This window comes from Petromyzon marinus, chromosome 17, assembly GCF_048934315.1.
Source record: "Petromyzon marinus isolate PM22_M1 ecotype Great Lakes invasive population chromosome 17, UKy_Petmar_22M1.pri1.0, whole genome shotgun sequence".
NCBI lineage: Eukaryota > Metazoa > Chordata > Hyperoartia > Petromyzontiformes > Petromyzontidae > Petromyzon > Petromyzon marinus.
This window is the reverse complement of record NC_133683.1, coordinates 12,355,129-12,383,028: the sequence shown is the minus strand read 5'-3', so window position 1 is coordinate 12,383,028 and position 27,900 is coordinate 12,355,129. Positions and strand designations below refer to the sequence as shown.

Genomic DNA, 27,900 nt, shown 5'->3' with positions numbered 1-27,900 from the left:
TCGGGAAGCCCCTGGAACCCGCTAGCGGGTTCGAGAAGGGAGGCGTTGCTAGGGCGGAGCCAGGCCCGCGCCGAGTAGAATAAAAGCAGCGGAGAGCGAGGAGCTCCGGGCTGCCGGTTCTGGGAGTGGACTCGTCTCGTCGTCACTGTCGTCTTCGCCGCCTTCGCTGCTGCCGTCTTCACTAGATCATTGGGCGGCTGGATAGTTGTTGGCTGTCTGGGTCGATGCCGTCAGTGTAACACGGTCAGGGCTGCGTCCAGGCTAGGCTATTTGACATCGGAAAGAACCTGTGAACCTAAGAGTGTCAATAAAGAAGGTGCCTCCTGCAACTGCCTCGTCTCTGACTTGTGCTATACTGCACATAGATTAAGTCCCCACCATAGGAGCGTGGAGTTTCCAGGACTGGCTGAGGGCTGTAAACAGGAGGATGAGGGCTTGCCCCCATGCTCTCTTGAGTGGGAAACCACATTTGATTTTTTTTTATGTGGTTGTCAAGTTTATTTGTTAAAGTGGGAGACCAGTTATGCTTTGGGAGGCTTTTGAAATAATCCCAATAAATACATTGCCGTGTTAATCATAAATATCACTTGATTTAAATATGAGAGCAACAAAAATTAGGACTACTTGTACACTCAACGAAAGTGATTATTACGACTCCCGCTGAACCCATCCACATTAATCAGCCAAATGTAACTGGCAAAGAGGGATTACCACCTCCTGCTGGAATGCAGCCAACGTTGGAGGCTGTTTCGTTTCAAGAGGCTAAAGTGAATTATATTTCACTCGCACAGATGCGCAGAACACACACATTAATTTTAAAAAAATCAGTAATTTAATTCTCATGTAAATGGTAAAAATAATCTAAGTAGGACTTAGCATCTTTAAAAAAAGAACATCTGTCAATGCATACCACGTAATAAACTAAACCATTTTTTTCCCAGGTAAGGCCCACTCGGCTGTATAGCTCTTTTTCAGAAGCAACCTGGCCAAAAAAGATAGCCAAATTAAGTGGCTTATCATGTGGACATATATAACAGCTAAACACTCTGAACGCATGTTGATTTTAAATATGGAGGGGAAAACCGGAGGATCCGGAGAAAAATCCACGAAACCATGGGGAAAACATGCCAACTCCAAATATACAACAGGCGTCAGGGTCGGGGTCGAACCCACAACCTCCTGTATACCAGGTGATGGACTTAACATCTCGCCACCGCGGCGCTCCTGTATGCAAATGACCATGTTGCTTTTCAGCAAATTAATTAATAGGCAATGGGTGTGGCTGTGCAGCGGTTAGCGCACTGCACTATGAACCCTGCTACCCGCGTTTGACCCCCGTTCAAGAGAAATCCGATAATGTCCTAGGCTCTTCCCCCTGCTGCACAAACACGCACTGACCAACGTGGTGAAGTATGGTCAAACAACCTCCATGAAAGGCATAGTGTGGGGAAGTCTTCATGTAGCAGTGGATTGACAAATGGATATAGGTTAATAAAAAAAATAGGGGGGACTTTGGAGATAATTTTAAGATTGCTGATAATTAAAATAATTCCGTAATGCCTTTTATTTACCCAGGAAAGCCTAAAGGAGAGACTTTATTGCAGGAGGGTCCCAGTTTTGGAATTATTTGCCCACTCCTTTAACAGGTGCGATGTTTGGGTCTCAAATGAGGTGTTCATTCATGGACGGTCCGCGTTGTTCCACTCTGTCCGCCAACGTTCTTCAAGATCTAGGTGAGATTCCATGATGGTGCCAGCGCAATCCCAGGAGGGGGGATCGGGACTTGAGTTGGAGGCGAGGTGCATTGCAGAGGTCTTGGTTGGTGGGTAGGTTGCCATTGGCAAGAAGACGTGTTAACGACCTTGCCGTTTGCATGCCTCTGCAGATATCTGGCGGCAGAATGTTTGCCAGAACAGGGAGCCAGGGAATTGGTGTCGGTTTTAGTGTTCCGGTGATGATGCGCATCGCGTTATTTCATTGTACATTCGGCAGTGTTGTGAACGAGCTTCTGGGCCGGGCCGGAGCGCAGTGACTCTGCCGCTGAGTAGAGCAGGGAGGGGGCAGCAGTTTGCATCGCATCAGCTGAGGGTCGTTACTGCAAGTAGCTGTGGCAGGGCGATTTTGGACCATAACATAGTGGACTACTCCTGCATAGTGAACTGACTACTCCGGAGTGTTTGCGGCCCACTCTAGATCCAATGATGCATTGTCTCATTGCCCTAAAGAAGATTGTCGCAAGAGAGTGGAATTCGACAAGACGGATTTATATATGACGATGTAATATTTTAAATGAATCTAATTTCTCATTCGCAATATTGCATCATCATTATTCAATACTTCTGCATAGAATATTGTTAAGATTGCCATTGAGATTCATGGTGTTTTTTTCAATACTGCACTGCAGTATCGGAAATCCAAAGTGCATTGCATTTATTTGATAAACTACTAATCCCTTTTCCTTTCATTTTTATTCCATCTCAAATACCACTGATGCATTTTCAACGAGCCTGCCAAAGCCACACGCCACAGTGACTTAGATCAGAGTGGAAAACAAAAAGCCCTCTCTGCCAAGCGCAGCCACATGATGTCGCCAACTCGCAAAACGAGAATGCGCGGTGGGGAGGGGGCGGGAGGAAATTAAGATATGGGGGAAGAAAAAAAACCAGGCACGAACAAGCGAGAAATAAATTGCATTATCCACCGAGGAATCTTGCCCGCAATTTTATGCCCTAAATGCCACGGAGCAAGCGCCGTGACTTCACCGGCGACGGTCTCGGGCTCGGCATTCCTGAGCCGCTTGCGCCACACCGCACGCCCTCACAGCCGCACACTGAGCAGTGCCCCCACTGGTCTGTAACGTGACCAAGAAACCGCTCTAATTATTCATAGTGGCGGCGGCCGGTGGTCACGTTGATGAATCTTGTAACCAGCGGAAATTACTCCGGTTATCCGTGTGATTGGATGGTGCTGCGGTGTAATAATAATATAATAATACTAATTCAACGTGTCACGTGCCACTGCTGCATAGCAGTCGTTTGCTCTTGAAGATGAAGAGAATGCCGAGGTGGCGAGATGTTATCTCCCTCGCCCGGTATACAAGAGGTCGGGGGTTCGATCCCGACCCTGACGCCTGCTGTATATTTGGAGTTAGCGGTGTCTCTCTCTCCCTGTAGTTGCGTGGTTATTTATCCGCGTTTTAAATCCACTTCCGGGTCACGATCATGTGCTTGGAAAAGCTGCATGCACATCGCTCAGCATCTGAACACCGACTCCATCCCAAGCAGGAACCTCCTGACAAGGTCTCTGAGACTCAATTTAGGCTTTCCTGGGTAACAAGATATACACTCATTACACACACAAAGTGCTTGCCACAAATGAACCACAATGCCTTGCTGATCTGGTCAAGAAGCATAGACCATCATCACGCAAACTCCGGTCATCCTCATAGCTGCAGCTTTTGGCTGGCCATCAAACAAAGACGGCCACCGCATCGCGCACCTTCAGGTGTGCTTCTGCAGCCGTCTGGAACGCTTTTTCTTCCGACATCAGGAAGCCACTGGAGCTATGCACTGATAAATATAGATTGAAAACTAATTTCTTTAGAACTGCTTTTTGTGTTTAGTTTATTGTGCTTACCCCGCACCTCCGGTTAGCATGGGTGGCTATGTACGGTGCGAAAGAAGCTCAACATACATACATAGAAGAGGTTGACAGACCCACAGTTGCAATAACAGGGGTTATGCTCCGTAAATTATATGCTTCGAATTTCACCGGTGTGCCAAGTCGGGCGTTGAACACCGGAACTGAAGAGGCTCTGTGTGCTTCTCGCCAGCGTGACATTTCATCCTCCTTCAACGGATACAATTTCAGAAACTGATGCATTATATTTGTAAACGTCGGCACAGAAAGGGGCACGAATCTCAGACGTTAAAGCGAACAGAAAAAAGACAAAGATTCCCCCATATAGCCCACGCAGAATGTTGGGGCAAGTGCAGTGAACGAGTAGCACCTACGAAGGAAGGCAGGAGCACGGCGGGATGTTTGTGACCAGCACCACACCCCGGCCGGCTTTGTCTCACCATTGCTGATGTAAAAACATGCCACACCAGGTCCTAATTTATGGCGGAGTCAACCTAGGGGAAGACCCCAGGATGGGTTCTGATAATCGCCACTGATGTTAGACGTGAGCGGAAATGGAACTGGGGTCGCTGGGTTTTTGGCGCAGTGCGCTAACCACTACGTTCTTGTAATTTTTGCTGTTGCAACTTGCTGACCCGCCCATACTGGACATCTGTGAAAGAGAGCTTCAATGTTCATTGGATTCCTCCTCCAGTCTAAATCAAGATTCTGATTCTGATGTTACCGCTTCCTCCCCGTTGGAAGTTGGCAGATGGCCTCAGAGTGTTCTTACTTGGTTTGTCGCGTTTAAAACTGGGTGGCTGATAAAAAAAATGCCCACGGCTCTTGCCTGTCCCATGGGAGCGAATGACATTTACTGGTAATGGAAGTCTGTGCGAGTTGAGAGCGAGCGGATAGCATCTTGACATCAGCTGGGAAGGACCGTATTGTTTTTGCTTTCCATTATCTCAAGGTCTCCATTAGCTAAACTAAAGGCATTAGCTTCACATCGCAGGCTGCCAAATGTCTGCCGAAGTATAACCTTCGTTTAACGTATATTATTTTTTAAGTGGGGAAAAAAGATTTTGTGAACAAAGAAAAACGCTGGCAACGAAAGAAAATTTGTATTTTGTACTTTGCCAAGGGAAACACGATGTTATGTAAAATAGCGATAACTCAATTGCTGCTGCTGGTATCTCAAATATTTAGATGTTATGGTAATGTGTATCTAACTTGTAAAAACTTCAGTCATTTAATTAACAGATCCAAACTCCTGCATCAGATGCGATGGTCAGTGTGCTGGATATTTGTAGCTGGAGATTTTCCAATAAGTTATTTATGTCAGTCTCAAAATAAATGTTTGTTTATCTCTGAAAGATGATTTGTTTCAAGAAAAATTGTATCTAAATAGCTGCCCTCCGACATTTAATCATGCGACAATGACCTCTGCAAACCTGTGTTAGGCCTAAGGAAGGCTTCATATCCTCTGCTATTTATTTCTTTCGAAATGCTTTTTGTGTTTAGTTTGTTGTCCTTCCCCCGCACCTCCAATTAGCACGGTTGGCTATGTACAGTGCGAAAGAAGTTCAACATACAGGGACTCCTCTACGTACGAATGAGTTAGGTTCCAGAGGTCTGTACGGAAGTCGATTTGTTTGTAAGTCCACCATTACTCCTGTCGATTCCAAACGTGTTGTACGGCATGGACACTAAGCTGTATAAACTCCTGTAGATGTAGATGCCACTGGTTCTTCATGTTCTGCAGATGCAGATGCCACCACCACCATCTATTTGCGCGGTGGTTTGAACTTACGACGACTCTTGGTCCGAAAAGGCAACTGGACATACGGACAATTCGTAAGTCGAGTGATCGTAAGTAGAGGAGTCCCTGTACATACAACATAATACTTACAGACATGTTCCGTAGACCTGAAAACAGGTGATACTGCCTTACACAGGTGTATGACGTTTACGGAGCAGAAAACGAGTCACAATTTTAAGTGGCATCAAAAGAAACACACCTGAAGAATCCGATAATACCCCAGTAACCATGGAACGCTGGGCCAATGTTGGGCCAACAGTTCCAACCACAAGCCAACGTTGCACGTTTACTGGGACAACACTCGCATCATCATCATCATCATCGTCATCATTACGCACAAATTGATTTCCACAAATGAACCACAATACCTTGCTGCTGATTGCGCCAAGAAGCATAAACCACCATCACACGAACTACGGTCATCCTCACGGCAGCGTCTTTTGGCTAACCATCGAACAATGACAGTCACCGCATCGCGCACTTTCAAATGGGCTTTCTTCGGGCGTCTGGAACGCTCTTCCTTCCGATATTAGGAATCCACTGGAACTATACACTATTAAATAAACATTTTAAAACTAATTTCTTTAGAACTGATTTTTGTGAAAGAAGTTCAACATACATACATACACACAGGTGTGAGTAATGGATCGTCATCGGTCAGTGCTGTGCTTACTTTTCCTGTGTTTGGGCTTAGAGGTCACTTAGTACCCCCCCCCCACCCACTGCCAATTAGCACGGTTGACTACATACGGTGCAAAAGAAGTTCAACGTACATACGTACACGTACATCATCTTCCGGAGAATCAAAGGGGGAAACAAATGGACAACGGGCCCAGGTTTACAATCGCCCCCCCCCCCCCCCCATGGCGTGCATTGCTCACCTGCGAGGGCCTTGATGCGCGAGCGCTCGAACAGCCTCGCCGAGCTGTTCTCGTTGTCCCAGTCCTCCTCCATGAGGTCCCAGCGATTGTTCGCCTCGACAAACTGCTGCTGCTGCTGGTGCTGCTGCTGGTGCTGGCTGCTCTCCACATTGTCGTACTGCGGTTCCGCCGTGGCCGACATCATGGCTGCCTGCTTTTTGTTGCGTGACCCTTACTTCACGAGACACGCACCCTCATCCGCCGGTCTGCAGAGAGTTGGGCGGTGGGGCCAAGAGGGGTGCCGCGGGGAGAGCAAGCGATCCATGAGAAATCACCGTGTGCACGCGCGCTGCCAGTGGACCGCTGCCGAGGGGGTCACGCATGCCGATATAACGCGGTCGTGCTAATTGGCGTCGTATCGCGACGCGGAGACACGTGCTCTTGCACGGAACCCTCACAACGGCTCGCAAATCACCCGTCGCAACCGTCCTCGCGTTCGTCACTCCCATGCACCGCCTTAGCCCACACTGCGGGCGCGCACCTTTGATGGGCCCTGCGAAAGACGATTCGTCTCTTGGCGGCGGAAAAACTTTTCACTCTCAGCGGAGGTTGGACAATTAGTCAATGATTGTATGTCAAATTACCGACGAGAAATTTGCAATCGCCGACTGTAGTTGTGATTGATTACCCCCCCTCACCCCCACCCACACAGCCATGATGATTGCCGTTGACGTCTCCCATCACCGCCCGTCCAGCGGCACACGAAGAAGTAGAGGTGAGATATTTCCCCCCCCCCCTCCGCCCAACTATTTTTGGGTCTTCCGATTCGTGAACTAATCAAACCGATAATATTAATTGATGAATACTACATCTTCAGAGCTGGAATTTAAATAAATGAAGTGTTAAACCGAATTTGACATCATTATTATTTTGTTTTTTTCTACACGCAGTAACTGGGTGACCAGGGTGAGACGTTCAACGCACAAACGCTTGTGAACTCCGTTTAACTTCTTGGGTGGTTGAAAACTGGCATCAAACCCAGGATCTCGTCAGCAATGCTGGCTCATTGTTCCTTTTCGTTACAACTCATAACTACACGCTACTTGATCAACATTAATAATATTCCGTCATAGACCATATTTGCATGGTTTTGTTTATTTTACAATACTGAATTCGCCACAGTTCCATGACCTGAAATGTCCCGAATATTTTTTTTTCCTCCAAACGTCACTTTGATGTAAAACACGTGTTAATCGCTAAGCTAATTATGTCATCCTTAAGTTATGCCGAACCACACATCTGTACCGCAGGGCACGTGACACCGACCCATGTTACCGTCACCATAGCCACGTTCGTAAAATGCAAACACTGCTCTCTCCACTCGTGCGCATTTTATTATTAGTGCGGCGCGCATAGATGGCCAAACAATGTCAGTGGATTCATTCATTGTTAAACTTGTGAGGGGGCCCATTGAGATGGGAGAACTGGGGTCCGCATTCTGCCAGCGAATTTACCGAATTACCAGCAAAGCAGCTGGAAACTGTTGGTCTATTGTGCGTCGTGCAGCTGAACCCAGATGGTGTGGCACTTGAGCTGATCTTGAATCTCCAACGCTCTGCCTTGTACCCCCTCCACCCCCGCAACCCATTCCATAAGTGGTACTATGACTATTTCGAGCGGTGTTCTTCATTGCAAGGCCCGCGGGCCACTGGCGGCCCCTGGCGGCCTTTAGTGCGGCCCCTGAAGTGCGGCCCCCCACCACAATACACAACAACACCACGTGACAACACCACGTGACAACACCCCCCATCATCATCGCGCTGTCAAACCCCCAATGGTTACAAATGTGCGGCGGCCCTCACACTCATGATGCCTTATCGGCGAAAGTGTTCCCCCTCTGAAAATGAGTGAAGAACACTGATTTGGATTTTCGATTTAAAACTTTCGTGACTTCTGGGTTCTTTCGCTAAAGCCACGTAGAATGGAGATAAAATAATAAAAATAATAACAGAATAAAATTCTCACGACGTTTCGGCCACAACACAAGTAGCCTTCCTCAGGTGAAGAAACAGGACTGTCCAGAAGACAGCGCTTGAGTGAGTCCTGTTTCTTCACCTGAGGAAGGCTACTTGTGTTGTGGCCGAAAGGTCGTGAGAATTTAATTGTTATTATTATTATTTATTATTTTATCTCCATTCTACGTGACTTTACCGAAAGAACCCAGAAGATGAACACTGATTTGGATGATTTGGCTGCTATAAATGTCCACGTGATGATGAGCCACTTCGTTGAGCTATCATTTGTGATAGCCAGGTCGTATCTGAAAAATAAGCTAATGTATCAGTGGGCATTACCTAGTGAAATAAAAATAGTCTAGTTTAATATTGTTTTATTTAGTCATGATTTGAATACCTTTCCTACATTTTGCACTCCTATCGTGTTTTTGTACTGTTTGTTGCTGTAACGTTCTGACCCCGTGCCCCTACTAGACATCTGTGAAATAAAGAGCTTCTTAGCTCATCGGATTCCTCCAGCACAAATGAATATTCTGATCCTGACGAGATGGAAACATCGGGTCAGAGATGGCAACAAAAGGATGATTGCCAAGTGTGGGGAACTGCAGCCAGAGGCTTGTCGACACGGTGGCCTCTGTAAAGGGGCTAGACGGGTAGGGAAATAAATGGTCCTGTACCATCTGAATTCCACCCATGGAATGAACACAATGTCCAGATTATACTTGGTAGTATGTATGTATGGCCAAGCCCCCAGTAAGCTCCACTATAACTAATCCTTGACGGTCAATGCAATGTCAGGAAGAGTCAGGAATTGCTTCAACCGGGCAAAAAATAATGTCAACGCGGAGGCTCAGAGGGACCGTGACAAGGTTCAAATGTTGAACTATAATAAGATTTTTTTTTAAACACCAATTGAGTCTCCCGCTCCATAGTTCCATTTATTTCATAGTTCCATTTATTTTGGTATAGCCCTGTGAGCCATTCGGCTCTTGAATCGGGTGCAACCGCAACAAACAAAAAACAAAAACATGAACAAGAAAACATCTTAAAGTGACTGTGCGTGACTGTGCAAACAGAAAATCCAGGAAAAAAAACAGCTAAATATTCCTGAAATAGCACCGTACACCAACGTTGTGTGCAAAAATCCCAGTGGGATGCAAGTCAAACAACAACAACCACAAGACAACTAAGATTAAGGCCATCAGTCTAACTCCATCCATAAATGACGTCAAGCGATTTTGGACGACCCCCCCCCTCGTCACACGGCGTCACAAAAAGTCAGACCCCCCTCAAATATGACGTCACAAAACTCTGCCCCCCCCCAAAAAATATATTTAAAATGCCTCAAATCGCTTTAAACTATTGTCATTGTAAAGCGTATTTAATGTGGCGCTGCACTCTGATGTTGTAGGAGAAAACATTTATTAAAAAGTCTATTCAATTAAGTAGAACGGTAAAGTCACGTGGAAAGGAAACAATAAAATAATACAATATATATAAAACAATACCATTCTCACGACGTTTCGACTGCAACACAAGCAGTCATCATCAGGTGTGAAAACCAACGGCAAGAACATTCTTTCAAATGTTCATCAGGTGTGAAAACCAACGACATTTGAAAGAATGTTCTTGCCGTTGGTTTTCACACCTGATGATGACTGCCTGTGTTTCAGTCGAAACGTCGTGAGAATTTTATTGTTTAATATATATTTCATTATTTTATTGTTTCCCTTCAACGTGACTTTACCGAAAGGTCCAAGAATATGAATCACTGCAGTCACGAAAGCTTTAAATCAAAATTTAAGTAGAACGTGTTGTCTATATTTATTTAAAGTTGCGCATTTTGATGTGACGTCACATCTCTCACCCCCCCCCCATCGTCACACATCGTCACAAATGTCTGAGCCCCCTCCCCGCCTAGGTGCGTGACGTCATTTATGGACGCCCCCTTAGCGCAGCTGTTAGTGGAAGGTGAGAATGGGTGGTAGCTGGCGTTCATATTCTTGGTTCTTTCGGTAAAGTCACGTAGAAGGGAAACAATAAAATAATAAAAATACAAAACAATAAAAAAAACAAGAATATGAATCCCTGCAGTCACGAAAGCTTTAAATCAAAATTTAGACTGGCGTTCAGTTTCGGCTTCTCTCCCCCATGGCTTCGCATGCGGCAGAACAACAAAAATCTGCACCGGAGCTCCGCCTGATGGAAGCTTCCCTTGTGCCAGTCACTTCAACCGCAACGTTCCCTCCGCTGCCTGCAGGCATCGTGCGGGTGACAACGAGTCGACGCGAGTCGTTCCTGCGACGGGGAACGCCGCCGTTCCGATCAACACCGACGCCAACAACACTGGCAGGACACGGCCAACAAGCCCGCCCGCCTTCTGACCGTCAACAGCCGCAGGGCGCCGCGTTGGAGAGACGTTAACGACCTCGCTCACGGAGTCGTTTGCACTTCGATATTTTGGGGTTGGCGGGGGAGGCGGCGGCAGGGGTTGGCTTTGTCCCTCACTTCAAGAATCGCGAGTGCATATGATCCTTATGGCGGTACCCCGGGGTACCGAGGCAACTAAATATTTTATTTCTGGGACACTTTTTTCCAGGGGTGTTAACCAATCGATCCGAAATCGGTGCCACTCCACGATGTCGAAACGCAGCGAGGACGATCGCGCCGAAGCCCTGAACGCTCGCGGCACGCACCGTAAGTGGTGGTGCATCGTCGTGAATGCAGCTCGTCGAGATGAGTCCATTGGCGCATCGTCGACCATCAACAGACTCAAAATTACTGCGTCACGGACAATTGTGCGAGAGCCGGGGTACTATGGGACCCCGGGGTGTAGCCATAAGGCTCATATATATATTATGTTTCTATATTAAATTTTGATTTAAAGCTTTCGTGACTGCAGTAATTCATATTCTTAGTTTTTTCGGTAAAGTCACGTTGAAGGGAAACAACAAAATAATAAAATATATATAAAACAATAAAAAATTCTCACGACGTTTCGACCATATCTCAAACGGTCGTCTTCAGGTGAAGACGACCGTTTGAGTCTTCAGGTGAAGACGACCGTTTGAGTTATGGTCGAAACGTCGTGAGAATTTTTTATTGTTTTATATATTTTTTATTATTTTGTTGTTTCCCTTCAACGTGACTTTACCGAAAAAACTAAGAATGTTTCTATATTGTAAACTTCTGAAAATGAATTAATGAAAGTGTTCAGTTTGGGAGAGACGCTGCCCCCCCCCCCCGTGCCTCCCCCGCAAACTCCAGCCATCACCTCGCCAGGTATGCAGGAGGTCATCACCAGGTATACAGGAGGTCATCACCAGGTATACAGGAGGTCATCGCCAGGTATACAGGAGGACCTCGCCAGGTATACAGGCGGTCATCGCCAGGTATACAGGAGGTCATCGCCAGGTATACAGGAGGTCGTGGGTTGGATCCCGACCCCGACGCCTGCTGCTGCTTGCTGCTGCTGTTCTATATTTGGGAGTTTGTCGTGGTTCTCTCCCCGTGTTTCTCTCCCCGTGGTTCTCTCCCCGTGGTTCTCTCCCCGTGGTTCTGTCCCCGTGGTTCTCTCCCCGTGGTTCTCTCCCCGTGGTTCTCTCCCCGTGGTTCTCTCCCCGTGGTTCTCTCCCCGTGGTTCTCTCCCCGTGGTTCTGTCCCCGTGGTTCTGTCCCCGTGGTTCTCTGCCCGTGGTCCTCTGCCCGTGGTTCTCTCCCGTGGGTCTCTCCCCGTGGTTCTCTCCCCGTGGTTCTCTCCCCGTGGTTCTCTCCCCGTGGTTCTGTCCCCGTGGTTCTCTCCCCGTGGTTCTCTCCCTGTGGTCCTCTCCCCGTGGTTCTCTCCCCGTGGTTCTCTCCCCGTGGGTCTCTCCCCGTGGCTCTCTCCCCGTGGGTCTCTCCCCGTGGTCCTCTCCCCGTGGTTCTCTCCCCGTGGTTCTCTCCCCGTGGTTCTCTCCCCGTGGGTCTCTCCCCGTGGTTCTCTCCCCGTGGTTCTCTTCCCGTGGTTCTCTCCCCGTGGTTCTCTCCCCGTGGTTCTCTCCCCGTCGTTCTCTGCCCGTGGTTCTCTCCCCGTGGTTCTCTCCCCGTGGTTCTCTCCCCGTGGTCGCGTGGATTTCTCTCCGGATCCTCCGGGTGTTTTTCTTCCCTTCACACGTCCACTGTACTCGACGTGCCATTTAGAATATTTGGCTGCGATACATTTTCCACGTGATAAGCCAACTTCGTTGAGCTATCATTTGTGGCCAGGTCGCGTCTGATCAATAAAAAGAGCTATATCGCGCCAGTGGGACTTACCTGGTTAAACAAAAAAAATATTTGTACTGGAAACTTCCGTGACTGCGGGAATTCATATTCTTGGTTCTTTCGGTAAAGTCACGTAGATAGAAAAAAAAACATAAATAATAAAAATCATTAAAATTATGAAATAATTAAAGCAAAAAACCCACAATAAAAATAGTTAAATAAAATTTTTAAAAAATTGAAAAGAATTAAAGCAAATAAAAACCCCACGACGTTTCGATCGCAACACAAGCGGTCTTGTTTTCTATCTTACGCGACTTTAGCGAAAGAACCAAGACTATGAATTTGTAGTTTTTTTATCTTCCCCCGGAGCCTCCCACCTTTCCCCCCCACTCCACCCCCCATTATCCCCCCCCCCCCCCTCTCTTCCTTCCCGCCAATTCATTTCCTTTTGGGGGTTTCCCCCAATTCCCTTTTCCGCACCTTCCTTCCCCAGCGCCCTTCTTTCATAATTATTTTGATTATTTATTTAAATCGTTGTTTCTTTAAATATTTGTTTTGGTATTCATTTGATTCTTTCTGCAGTTGTGCTATTTGTCTAATTATTTATTGTAATTAATAGTAATATTTATTCAATTGGTTATTTAAATATTATTTTTGTTTTTCGCTGCGTTCCTTAAATTACTTGTGCGATTGTTTCATTAATTTATTATTTCATTGTTTGCTTCATTCACTTACTTCATTATTTCTCTGGGCGTGTTCCCTTGTCCCTTGAGTGACCCCCCCCCCATCCACCTCCCTCGAACCTTGCCGTCCGTGTACACCCCCACCCACACGCCCTCTGCACTGGTAATGTATACACTGTAATAGACGACGTTTCGGGCAATGGCCCTTCTTCATTGCTATACCAAATAAATACTGGACACTAAAACTGGGAAATACATTAACCAGCGTCCTGTAATGTGATTTGCCTTTGGCCAAATAACCCAGAATGCACACTATCTTAAATATTGTACGAGCTTTACTACCCGGCTTCGCCCGGGACTTGGATTCACCACGCCCGGCCGCCTTTGTCTCCCCAGTGGCGATGTTCACACACCACAGCTGTTACTCGTTTGATGCTGAGTCGACCTAGGGGAGGCCCAGGACCGGTTAAAATAACCGTCACCGGGAGTCGAACTGGGGTCGCCGGGTTCGTAGCGCAGCGCGCTAACCACTACACTACAATGCGTTACGCTTCCACATGCGCGGGGCACGTGACAGATTTGACGTCACAGTTCACTTGCCGTGCAAAAAAAATAAATGCATTATTGAGCTACCCCCCCCCCCCCCCGTAAAAACAAACACAAAAGTGTATTTTTTTATTGTTGCATGGTGTACAGTCTGGAAAGTACCCACATTGCAAATTTGAAGTTTGTTGCATGTCGGGATGTACGCTAAACATTTTGAACAGACACATATTCACAACTTTGCCTTTTACATATATGGAGATATTTCGGAAGCCAACTTGTGTTGAGACTGGTTAGTGCTTGGATGGGCGACTACACAATGCATGGCAGGTTGCTATCGACTGCTGCGGGACTACATGGTGACCAGCGGAGGAGGGCAGAAAAGCAAAAAATAATTTAACAAAAAATTAACTTTGCCAATCAACTAACGGACAAAGGGCCCCACCCCATGCCATGTCGATCACGAGGGTCGTCAGACCGGACTTCACCACCACCACCATCATCAGTGCGGTTTGTCAAAGTGTGTGGGTGCCCAGCGGACCGTTGAGATTATCGCTCGCCCCTGATGCTAGCCCGGAATCGAACCTAAGGATTTCCAGGTTCGTAGTGCGGCGCGTTCACCACTGCGCCACCGTATTGCTGCGTCTGCCCACGCTGCAATGCGTACGCCGTGATGGCATCTGCGCAAGTTGTTATCCATTCGCAAGTGAAATTCGTATTGCTTTGTGTGTGTGTGTGTCCCCACACCCCTCTCATACAACGCAAAGCAGAATGCAGAAAACCGATACCAGGCGGACTCTGGAGTAGCCGCGTCGCGGCGCGGAACCGAGACACGTTAGGCGACACCGCATTCCACAGCCGCGGATTCTCAGTCGAAAAATTCGGTCGCCTGCAGCCACGGGAGGGGATGCGTTCGGGTTGACTACGATCCGCGCGTTTGGCAACGCACGGTGCTGAAGAAGTTCAACATACGTACGCACGTACAGGTCAACGATCCGAATTGTTGCTGTGGCCCACGCAGCACCACGGACCACACGTGTAAAATAACTGGGAAAACTCATCTGGGTAAGGAATAAAATTAACGTAAACTTGTGAGGCTGGTGGGCAGTGCCCATACCTATTGAAAGCCCGAACTTCAAAATGGATTTATTATGGGGTAGAAACATTCCCCACCTGACCCCACAATACAACAAATTGTTGCGATTTAGGGCTGCGGTAAAACAATAAAAATCTGTATTGTGCATATAGCGGCCTCTAGTGGCTGCAGTGGTGATGGTAACCCATTAAGACGAAACAATGAATGCATTTACAGGCCTTCATCAATCCGCTGATTGGACAAATGCCTCCCTGCGCAGTGTTGGTCCACGGGGATTGTTTAACCATACTTCACCACCCTCGTTAGTGTGAGTTGGCAAAGTCGGGTACCCAGGATCGGTTCATGAACCACTCGCCACCGACGTTAACCGTGGCCAGTAATCAAACCGCTCCACCATTGCGCCAACCCAAAATACAAAAAAAAAACCTAGATGTTTTTTGTTAGGCGATTTAATGCGTGCATCGTAAATCGATGCACTGTTCCACCACCACCGCCCCCCCCCCCCCCCCCCCACACACCGGTTTACAAGTGGCTATTTGTAGAGTTTCTGTAAGTGCTTCAACTATACAAACAGAGTGATGCCAATCCGCCGTTGCACACAATTTCATAATTCTCAAGTAATGCACACAAGGAGTGGCCACTTGACGTCCACCGAGACGGATGAACAATGATCCGAGCATGCCTCCCCGAGACCAGTGTTGTCAAATCTATTTTTTTTCCCATCCACTTGGACGCAATGCGCTATTTACGCAGTTAGCCCCACAGACTCGGGGAAGATCCTGTTTGCAATCGAACCGGAGTGCCCGGAGGCAACCCACAATGTACAACCAAATAACCTTCAAAAATCCACATCCTATGACCAAATCAATCCAAAAAACCCACAACTTACGACCAAATCACCCTCAAAAACCCACAAACTTACCCTAAAATACGCACAACGTGCAACGAAATCTCCCTAAAAGACCCGCAACGTAAAACCAAATCACCTTAAAGCCACGCTGTCTCGTCAGATCCCAAAAGCGAAGCAAGGTTTAGATCTGGTTAGCACTTGGATGGGTGACCACCACCGGGGATTGCTAGGTGTCGTAGGCGCGGGGCTACGAGGTGACTGTAACAATGAGAGTCGCCCTCTCTTACGTATGGGTTGTCTCCAGGTACTCCAATCGCCTTGCGCACGACAAACACTCGTTCATGGACATTGGCTAAACATCCCTCTACAGAGCTCATCCTGAAGAAGACACCTGAGTAAATATTTGGCATCTGCCATATGTGAGGAATAACACTGAAAGGCTGGGACGATTTGTCGATCAGATCAATTGATGGGACTGCATTTTATAATCAACAAATTTTTATGGTTGATTAAATAGGCCACTTTAAAAACGGCAGCTGCCCCTGCAAACCACGCCCACGACTGAGGAGGCCATTGCCATCACCGAGCCCTGCCCATTACCTCCCGTCCAGCGGCACACGTGGGAACAGAGGCGAGAATTGTATTGCCCAAACTATTTCCGTGCAATCCGATTGGTCGCGCAATAGAACGATAATCGGCAGAGTTATCGATCACTCGATCGGGCGGCCCAGTGCGAGCAGTTAGACCTACTTGCTCTACTGCCTCCTAAAAAGGACTGCGTTTGCTGACAGATGAAATATACAAACAAGCCCTCACTGATGCGCCAGCTGGTTTGTCCAGTGACAGTGCATTGTCTCACAAAGCCAAAATTTGTTGGTTAAAAACAGCCAATGCATAGATTTTAAATGTATTGTCCCTTTGTTCGACACCACTGGCATATAATCAGTGGAATGCAAGAGTGCTTTCGCTGAGGTCACCTTTGCGGCAGTTGAGTGGATATTTTTTTTGAGAATGTTTTTTTTGTTTATCAGCACATGGTGCCTCCCCCTCATGGCAAGATGAGATATAAATGGACTGGCAAACGTCCAACACTCGTCTCCGGCAACGGCCTCGAGCTAGTGACGGGAATTCCACATTTCCATGGTTAGGTGGCAGTCTCTCAAAAGGATCACCGAGTGGATGTACCATCATCCAAAGGTCAAGAGGTCATCTTGGCCATATGCTGTTAAAGCCGCTGAACATGGGTTAACTGCATCATCCGGTCAGAGGCACCTTGAGGTTGGCAGTGGCATTCACTGGGGTGAATAAGTGACGCATCGATTCAATGATTATCGTTCATTCTTAATCTCATTATACCTGCAGTGTTTTGACGACTATATGCTTTGACTAGTATATGTTTTATATAATTAGTTCACGTGACGACTGCAGCCACCGTTTGGCACAACATTCACTGCAATCATAATTTGAAAAAGCACTTCCATTGAATCGCGACGTATTTATCGACTCACCGATAGCGGGCCAGATGAATATTTAACACCGGTGAACTCCTCTATTCCGCGACACTATCACCCATGACGCCTATTGTCCGCGTATCTTGTATCTGCAGGTCAGTGGAGCGGATGGAGGGACAATACTATCGGCGACTCCCATCCCCCCCCCCACGTCACCGCGGACAAGAGGAGCTCTCCCCGTATCGCCAGCGTTCGCCGACGCTGGAGGAGGAGGAGCCACTGCCATGTCAGCGCTGCACCAACAATCCCCCCCCCCCTCGCCCCCACCACCATGGCTGGGCACCGCTGAACAACCCCCGCGGTCGACTCGCGGAGTCTGCGAGGGGTTCATCAGGGTGCCAGCGCCTGGCGGTACAGTGTTCCGCGTGCGGCGTGATTGATTGGGACGCGTCGGCACGCGCACGACGCACGGGCACGCGGACGCCGCCCACGCGCGCGTGCCAGTGCGGACCCCACCGCAGAGCCGCTTTGGAGGATGATGAATTTTTTTTTGTTTCATCAGAGCGCAGGGGCGGTTCCGTAAAGCGGGCAGAGAGGACTTCGGTTGTTTTTTTTTTTGCCGCAACGCGACAGGACGACCGCCCGGCAAGCCGCTCGCGGCGCCGATTATTCTCTCCCGGTTTTTACCCGCGGTGCGTCTCTCGCGTCGTCGGCGGGGGCGAAAATCTATCCACATTTGGGGAAATTAACGACTCCACGATGATTGTCGCAGTTCTAGCGGAAAGTTCATTTTGTTAACGGGGAGCAAGTTTCCAATCGAAAAATATTGACTGTATGCATCATTGCAAATGATTATCGTGGTGATTTTATTTGCAAAAACAAAGCATTGCCCAGCCTAATTTAAAATTAGATCCTACTTTGAAATGCTGCGACCAATTTAATGCAAAAACTAAGCCTCTGCCTCTTAAAATATCTATCGATACAATAACCTAATGCTTCTTACTGGCATTGCATTGCTTCCCCTGCAAATGAAGCTTTCATACAGGCTCCATCTCTGGGTGCTCCACCAAACCCCGCGTTAGACGCAAACATTTTTTTTAAAAAAAGGTGAACTTCGTACTCACGTAGATTGTTTTACGTAACTGACCCCTGGATTATGAACGTCTCTGACCACCGCAGCACCGCCTCCACCGTCCTCTTCCACGACACGCGAGGATCTGAGGTTTTTTTTTTTCACGAGCCGCGCGCGTGGCTAAATGCGGGCCCGGCTCAATCTCGAGCAATTATCTTCGTCTCCGTAGCAACGGCCTTGGACAGTACACAGAGGCATTCACAATCACTGACATGGAGTGGTGGGGGTGGGGGGGGAAACAATCTAGACTTCTTGTCAAATTTACCCGGCACTTTGTGTGCTGGGCAAATGTCAGAACTCAGCATTGTAATTTACAAATCCGGGTCCTGCCTCGTTACCACGTTCTCCGCGGTTCTTCGGCGCTTGGGAGTCTCCCCTCCCCCCCCCCCGCGGGAAATGTGCGAGAGTTTCAAACCTCTACGACCGTGGTGGCGAGATGTTAACTACCTCGCCAGGTATGCAGGAGATCGTGAGTTCGATCCCGACACCCTGACGCCCGTTGTATATTTGGAGTTTGCGTTTTTCTCTCCCAGTGATCGCGTGGGATCTTCTCCGGGTTCTCCGGTTTTCCTTCCACACTTAGAATCAACATCACCACGCGTTTAGAGTATTTGGCTGCTATAAATGTCCACGTGACAAGCCACTTCGTTGAGCTATCATTTGTGGCCATGCCGCTTCTGAAAAGAGCTATATAGCTCAGTGGGCATTATCTAGCAAGAAAATAATTATAGTTTATATATTCGGGTTTATTTTTGTTGTTAAAAGCTACTTTACTTTTGGCTCCCTCCACGCCGTGCGGGCAACGTGGGCTGCTTGACCATACTTCACCGCGCCGGTCAGTGAAGGTCGGTGATGGACCGCAATGGAGACCCGTCAATGACGTCCCAACTGTCCCCATGCTTCAATCAAAACATTCTGGATGCTCATGCTTACTGCCAAGCCGTGGAGATAATTTCACATTCCCATGGAAGGGAAATGCCTGCTCCATAGCACAGCTCCTGTTGACTTTCTACCCAGAGGTGTCGTAGCTCCACCAGGTGGTACTCATTTTAGCCCACGCCAGGGGGTGATGATGGGCACAACGGCGCTCGAAGGCCACGATTTGAACTGGCAGCAGATGTGCGCCGTGCATGCAAATGTTAAATAAAAACGTCAAATCCACGCAATCCGGCACATTTACGTGAAACTACACGCACACAGCCGCTTCAAGGGGGACGCACAGAGCGATTTGCGCAAATCGGTGTCATCTCAAGCCGAAAAATCGCTGTGACACAACGCGTTTTTTTTTTACGGAATTGAATTAAAAACAAAACGGCCGAGCACCGTCCCGCGAAACGCCTCGCCTCCACGCGCCGGTACCGACCGGGGTGCCGGGCAATCATTGGAGAAGCCGATCTCTGTATATAGCCCAAGCTAAACTTAGCCGCTGCCGTAATCCTGAGCCATGGCAACGGCTGTCAAAAGCCTCGGAGCACTGTGCGCGCGCGAGCGAGCGGGCGGGCGAGTCAGCGCACGTGCGCGTACGAGCGGTCGCTCCGTCTCCTCGGTTAGGTCCGCGCGCGGAACGTGCCGACGCCGATGGCTCCCGCCGCCCTTGCGCGATTGCACCGGGCGGCACTCACGAAAAATCGCGCTCGCGAAGAGGCCTAAATATACAAGAGGCGACGATTCGGGCCAGCGGACCAGCGGGACTTCTTCTTCTTCACGATGGAGAGATCTCCCCCGTTGTTGCGACGCACCCTCCTCTCTTACGGTGGCTCCCAGCGACGTGGTTTCGACCGGGACCCATCCGTCGGGGATTGCGAAGGCCGTGGGAAGCGGAAAACGCTGCTGGACGCTACGATTTGAAGTCGATTTTGGTTTAGAAAAAAAAAAGATACCTGATGAAGGTTGGTCGTAATCACCGTTGTGGGTTTACTCTCCAACACGCCGGTGTGCTGAAGCAATGACTAATTGACACGTTTTGCTTCGTGACAACCCTTACTTATTGGCTGTGTCGGGTGGTGGTGGGTTAACAACACATTTACACGATGAAACACAAAAGCCACGTTAATGCTGCGTGTTGGACCGCAAAAAATATTTGTGAGGGTTGACAGTCCATGGTCTGCGGGTCCTGAACGGTTGGCAACCACCGTTGTATCTCTCTCATAGCAGAGAGATCCCTGTGCTATGAAGAAGGGGCATTGCCTGAAACGTCGCCTGTTACAGTATATCATATGAGAGCAGTGTTATTGGCGAATGTGTTCAGTTTTGCGGTTGGCATTTCTGCAAAAGGGATCATTGCAATTCCATGCAAATGGAATCCGAATCCTTGAGTTAACATTGTTTTCCCTCGCGTCTTACTTGAGCGAGACGCGCGATCGTAATGAGCTCTCACGTGGTTTGAATAGAGGATTGTCAGTGATGGAAAGTGTTTATAGATTGGCTAAATACATTTATATGTTTTGTTCCCCATCTGCAATGTCAAGTCGCTGAAAAAGGCAACAGTTTGATAAATCAGTAAAACAACAAAATAGTTTTCAAAATCGTAGTGGCCCAAGAATATTATGTAGCAGCAGATTTAGACGACTGGGAGCAGTGGTAGATAGTGATGACAGGAAGCCTACTGCACCGAACCGAGCGACCCGAGTTCTATGAATTGATTAAATGCCCACCGCTAACATCAGTGGCGAGTGATATCTGAATTTGGTCCTGGGCTCCCCTGTCAGTAGCCCGTACTGGCGAACATGGCGAAGCTTGGTCAAACAACCCCCCCTCCCCCACCCCCGTCACGACGTGATGATTGAGGCTTTCATCCAGCAGCGGATTGAAAATCAGACCCGGGCTCACGACGCCACGCGCTCGCGAGCGACGTTTGCAGCGTCCACCACATTGCAGCGCAATGGGCCATTGAATGAAAAAAAAACACAAAAATTACGCTCCGGTCGTACGACGTAGAAAAATCGCCATCGGCCGTACGGGCAATTGGGAATGGGAACTGAGACCTCTCTGCACAAACTGCCCGCCAGACTTTGCTATCGACTCGACGGCGTCCCACTGCAACTTCACAGCATCGCTGGCCGAAGCAGACGCGGCGCTAATTTTTTTTTCTCAGCCGTACACAAACGCAGCCGATTACACGGGGGGTGGGTGGGTGTGCGGAGAAGACACTTCATACCGTGACCACTCAAGGACACTGGGCGGAAAGCAGCGATCCCAGCGGGCGGGGGCTCGACGAATCATCGCGCTGACAATGGGGAGATGGTGCGCTTGGTGTTGAGACCGAGGGTAAACAGAAGCCTCTTTCATTCTCTCATTCCACTCCCCCACAACCAGCGCCGACCCTGCCTTGACCTCCTCCCCCACTCACCCCACCCTCGTCTTTTAACTTTCGTGGACGAATTTATTAAACCGCCTTTAATAAAATGTGCTAAATAATAAATATATAAAGGGGTTCCTAGTGTCCCCACTGCTGCCTTTTGCGTCGTTTTATGTGTGGAGCTCATCTTCGTTTTGCTGGTCCCAAAGCCAGGAAGCGGAGATTCCACATTCCTATGGCGGGAGAAATATTTTCATGAACACAACGACTGGGGAGCTGAGCACGGCCCTCGCGGTGGAGGGATGATGACGACGACGAATATTATATTATTACATCACTAGCTTTACTACCCGGCTTCGCCCGAGACGTGGATTCTTGTCTTGGATTAATTCACGGCCTACGTAGAGGGTGGGGGGATGCGTGACGTCAGCAGGCACACTGCGTGACGCTACCGCATGCGGGTGACATCACAGATGTGACGTCACCGCTCACTTTCCGTGCAAAATATATCCATTATTGCGCCCCCCCCCCCGCCCCCCAAAATACAAAAGTCTATTTTTATACTTATTGCATTGTGTACAGTCTGGAAGCTACCCACATGCCAAATGTCACGTTTGTTGCATGTCGGGAAGTATGCCTAACATTTTGAACAAACACGCATATTCACAAATGTCCCTTTTAATATATATTCATGAATAAATAACGACGACTCATTCAGCTCAGCAGCGCCGCTTCAGAAAATGATGACGTACGACGATAATAAGAAAGACTGTTGCTGATGATGACGCTGGCAAAGTGTCCCTTGATGCTGGTTGATGTAATTACCAGCGAAACGTCGTACTACTCAAATTGTAAATGTTGTGGATTTACTCTCCAACACACCGGTGGGCTGAAGTCGTAACTAATTGTGACAAAACGCTTACTAATTGGCTGTGTCGGGAGGTGGAGGGTTACGACATTAATATTTACGCGATCTAACCCAAAAACCTTTATTTAGAATGATGGCGATGCATAGCCGTTTTTGCTCGAAGCTTAAACTGACCAGGTGTGGAAGTCGTCAGCGAAATAAATAACATCTCACGATCTGACTCGTCTCTTTGTCCAACGCGGCGTTTGATTTCACGAACGCTTCAGAACCAGACGACGCACGCCCACATGGGCACAGAGCTACATACGCACAGAAACAAAGACAAAGATCCCCATTATAGCAATTGCCCTATAGACTTAGGGCAATTGCTGGTAGCGAGCACCTATGAAGGCCGGCACGGCACACAAGGGCGTGGGTGGCCAGCACCACGCCCGGATGCCTTTGTCTCCCCAGTGGCGATGTTTACACATCGCACCGGGTACTCATTTGAGGCCGAGTCGACCTAGGGGATGCCCAGGGACCGGTTCAGATAATCGTCACCGGTGTTGGCCGAACCCGGGTCGCTTGGTTCATAGCGCGGCGCGCTAACCGCTACACCACCGCTCCCCACACGCAGACACGCACAGGGAGAAACACAGAGGAAGAAAGTCCGCAACATTATTCGGGCACAAATTCGGAAACAGCAAAAGCTCACGAAGGCCGAGGAAGCTCCTCGACGTCGCTTTGGCAAAGCGCGGCTTCCGTGGCGGTGAAAGGGCGGGGAGAAAAGCACCATCGACCAAGGCGAGCCGATCAAAAGCCTCGCTCGCAGGCGCGGGCGACGGGGGCATCCCAGGCAAAGACAAAATCGTGCCGGGCAGGGCCACTGGCAGTGAAATTTGACGAGAGCAGGAAAAAAAGAGAGAGACGCCAGAACAGCTCGCCCGGGGCCACGTTTGACGCGCAGGGTGACGATCTGGAGCCAGGCCACCCCCACCCCGCCACGCCCTCGAAACTCGCTGGAGCGTGCAGTGCGTTAAGCGCTTAATTTTCAACGCGAACGCCGCGCGGATCTTCTGGGCTACCCGGTCGTCTGCGCCGAAGACATCCGCGGTTTCATGAAATTGTGTCGGAAGCTCCCGCTTTTAAGTGATCCCGTTTGTGCACGTTGTTATTGATTTCGTTATGCAAGTGACTCGATTTATCCGTTGGGAGCATTACCCGCGTTGCGGATATTAACCCTGCTTGTGGATTTTCTTTTGTTGGAATCTTTTGTTAAGTAAATATAAAACTTTACGTTTACCGGTTCTGTCATTGAATGCATTATTTGGCGATGCTGCTTAAGTCGAGACGCCAGAGAGACAGAGTGGATAATAAAGGGTCGGAGACTGCACCTTACTGAAACTTTGGAGCCGAATGAGAATTAAATCTTAAAAAAGTGTGTTCTGGTGATTCGTTTTTAAATTGTCATGTGAATCGTCTGGAGCGCTCTGCAGCCGTCTGGAACGCTCTTCCTTCCGATGTTAGGAAGCCACTTTTAAATCATATAGATTGAAAACTCATGTCTTTAGAACCTCTTTTTGTTTAGTTTGTTGTCCTTCCCCCGCAGCTCCAATCAGCACGGTTGGCTACGTATGGTGCGAAAGAAGTTCAACATACATACAGTACACAGTAGCCATTGAGTGGCAGACAAAAACCTTCAATAATTAAACAGTAGTAAGATTATTACTTTATGTTATGAGTTGGCCGTGACCGGGAATCACTCTCAGGACGCTGGGTACACAGCGGAGTTGTGCTTACCACTGCACGGCCACGCCAGCCACACGCACGTGCTTGGGTATCATTCATCTTCTCACTTGCCGTGTGCCTCAAGGGACTAATTCCTGTGTCCGGGGTTCAAGGTTCAAGCCCCTTGTGGGGCTGGGCGTCTCAGCCCATCCTCTCGTGTGGGGAGGCTAAGGGCAGTGCCCAGAGCCAAGTTGACCTTGAGCGTTGAAAAATGTTCCCCCGTTGTCAATGGGGAAGGAAAGTGACGTTGTCCGTAAACCGATAGCTCCACCTGACTTGACCGGACCCTGCTCTGAAGGTGCAGACATTGGCAGCGGCGCCGCAAAAGACGCGGACGCGGCGTGCATTTGCCTCGAGGTTTGTAATGAGCACCTTTTATTTTTGTTTACAACGATCGCCAAGAAGTCCCTTCGTCCCGTTAAATCCGAGGCCCCGATTAGCCCCATCCGCGTCTTGTCAGGGCACGATGTCCGACGTTTCGCTCCACGTGAAATCACGTGCGGGTACAACCCGAACACCCAATCAGAGAGCCATGCAGCGCAGCCGCGAAAGCCCTGCGCCCCTCTTTGTTGCTCTGCTTTCAGGACGCGAATTCAGAGCCTCCCTCTGCAAAAAGACTGCGATGGCACATTGGGCGAGCGCCTATGAAGGCCGGCACTGTACGCGAGGCGGTGGGTGGCCAGCACCACGCCTTTGCCTCCGCAGTGCTGTTTACACACCACACCAGGTGCTAATTTCAGGCTGAGTCAACCTACAGGAGGCCCAGGGTTAAAATATTCACCACTGGTATTGACCATGAGGGGGTTCATAGCGCGGCACGCTAAATGCTGCGACGCCGCTCCCCAACCCACACACAGCCATGCAACAACACAAAAAGACAAAGATCCCCCTTATAGCCTAAACAGATTATTGGGGGAAGTGCTGTTAGCGAGCACCTATGAAGGCCAGCACGGCGCACGAGAGGGTGGGTGGCCAGCACCACGCCCGGCCGCTTTTGTCTCCCCAGCGGCGATGTTTTTACGCACAGCACCAGGTACTCGTTTGAGACTAAGTCGACCTAAGGGAGGCCCAGGACCGGTTCAGATAATCGTCACTGATGTTGGCCGTGAGCGGGAATCGAACTGGGGTCGCCAGGTTCGTAGCGCAGCGTAGCGCTAACCGCTACACCACCACTGCACACGGACGCACACACGCGCGCGCGCGTCCCAGAAGCGACCGTGTCCAAGTATAAAAGCGTACATCACCCGCTGCGTCGTCTGCGGCTCGTGCCGGTGCCGCAGTGAAATCAATAAACTTGGCCGCGCTGCGCTGTGGACGCGCGCGCGTGTCCCAGGGCAGCGTGGGAAGCCCCGGCGCCTCGGCAGCCGACTTTGTCGAGCGCACACAACGGCCGCGCCTCTCCGGTTTGGGGGCTCCGAGGAGCCGGCCGAGGGCAAAACCCACCGGCATGGATTTATCGTTTGACGCACTGCGTAGGTCGTTCGCGAGTCGTTGGGGGAGCGGCGGCGGTGCAGCGGTTTTAGCGCTACGCCGCGCTACGAACCCGGCCACCCGAGTTCGATTCTCGCTCGCGACCACTGACGGTGACGGTGGTTATCTGAACCTGTCCTGGGCTTCTGCTAGGTTTGTGTAGGGCAAAGTCGGTGCTGTAATTTAGATTCACGGCTATAACTAGCACCGTAAAATAAATTGCAAAACATAACCATTTACGATAATTGTTTTTTGACCCTTCTCAATCCGCTGCTGGATGAACGCTTCCATACGATGCTGCGTTGGCAGCTGGGGGTTGTTAAACCATACTTCACCACGCTGGTCAATGTGCGTTAGTGAAGTGTGGGTGGGCGTCAGAACGGCTTACGATATCGCCCTCCCACTGACGTTAACTGGAGCCGGAATTTAAACTCAGGGTGCCAGGTTAACGGTGCAGAGTGCTAACCACTGCACCACCCCTGATCCCCTACCACTGTAGTATAGAGCGGTGTTCATTGCAAGGCCCGCGGGCGACTGGCAGCCCCTGGTGGCCTTTAGAGCAGCCCCTGAAGTGCGCCCCCCCCCCCCCCCCCACAATACACAACAACAACACGTGACAACACCCCCCATCATCATCGCGCTGTCAAACCCCCAATGGTTACAAATCTGCGGCGGCCCTCACACTGATGATGCCTTATCGGCGAAAGCGTTCCCCCTCTGAAAATGAGTGAAGAACGCTGATATAAAGTATATCGATTTTATTGGGGAACATTTTAAACAATGAACAACCAGATTTGAAGCTTTCGTGACTGCAATGATCCACACTCTTTGGTTCTATTCGGTAAAGTCACGTAGGTAAAAAAATATAACAAAAAAAATCACGACGTTTCGGCCACAACACAAGTGGCCTTCATCAGGTGAAGGGACCGTGCTGTCATGAGGACAGCGTTGGAGTGAAAACAGCCAAGCCCAGGTCGCGTCCTTTAAGCTGTGTGGGAGGAAACAAAGGACGGGACCTGGGCTTGGCTGTCTTCACTCCAACGCTGTCCTCTGGACAGTCCAGTCCCTTCACCTGACGAAGGCCACTTGTGTTGTGGCCGAAACGTCGTGATTTTTTGTTATTTTATTTTTACCTACGTGACTTTACCGAACAGAACCAAAGAGTATTGAACAACCACGTTGGATGTCGGATTCCCCCGCACAGGCGTATGGGATACGTACACAAAACAACGTAATGTGAGTGGCGGCGTGGCCAGAAACATGCGTTCCCTTCCACCGTTGTCTCCCAGTGCTTATGACTGACCACGCGACTGCAGGAGATAGTACTCATTTAAGGCTGAGGTGACCTAGATGGTGGCTCACAACACGGCGCCCTTACCTCTGACCGATTAATATTACGATGAGCGCGTAGAATTACGTGAGAATCGGCGTACGTTCTATTTTATATAGAAATTATTTAAAAAAAAAAAACTCCAACCGTGCTAGTGCGGGCCGGAAGACCAGAATTTGACGAGGAAAACACGAAACGCACGGACTACCGATGCCTCGCGCCACCATTGCGGAGAACGCGTCGCGCGCGATGAACCAGGCAAGGGGCTCGTTACGCGGACGGTGCAACACGCGCAGCCGTCGACTGCGGACTTCTTAGGCTTTCGGAATGCATTTTTATTTCAAATTTGTTTTAATGTCAGCTCCGCAGACTCCACCCCGCCACGGGCAGCACTCGGAAACATCCGGCCGCGGTGTCAGCGCCAAAGCAAACCCAGATTGTGGCCTGTGTCAAGGGACCAGGGGTCCGGGTGAGGAGCGGGGATGGATTCGGGGGGTGGGGGGGGTGTCGCTTGCTCGCTGGCGCCAACCAACCCGCCCGTCAATCTCCCATTTCTTCCAAGACGTCTTGTAAGAAATTAGAGGGCCCACACTTTGCTCCTGCCACACGCGACCTGCCCTGCCGATCGACTGACTGCGGTGCTTGTGTTTATGATGCCGGCTGGAGAGGTGGGGGTGGGGGATTTAGGGGCGCTGCGGTGGTGAGATATGTACTACCTCGCCTGGCATGCAGGAGGTCTTACGTTCGATCCCGACCCTGACGCCTGCTGTATATTTGGAGTTTGCGTGTCCCCTCTCCAAGTGGTCGCGTGTAATTTTTCTCCGTGTCCTCAGCTTTTTCCCTCCACATTTAGAAT

The 27,900-nt window shown here is 49.4% G+C and overlaps 1 protein-coding gene across 4 annotated transcripts in view; it reads right to left on the bottom strand.

Moving 5' to 3' along the window:
- LOC116943326 (spectrin beta chain, non-erythrocytic 1-like) overlaps positions 1 to 27,900 on the bottom strand; it is a 153,101-nt gene that overhangs the window by 90,541 nt on the left and 34,660 nt on the right. For 3 of the 4 annotated variants that reach the window (XM_076067632.1, XM_032956117.2, XM_076067631.1), the window contains one exon: positions 6,322 to 6,566. In XM_076067632.1, the coding sequence (XP_075923747.1) occupies positions 6,322 to 6,505 (184 nt within the window). In that variant the 5' untranslated portion in view covers positions 6,506 to 6,566. Of the gene's footprint in view, positions 1 to 6,321; positions 6,567 to 17,236; positions 17,395 to 27,900 lie in introns of those variants that run through there. The other variant, XM_032956118.2, reaches the window with a different exon arrangement.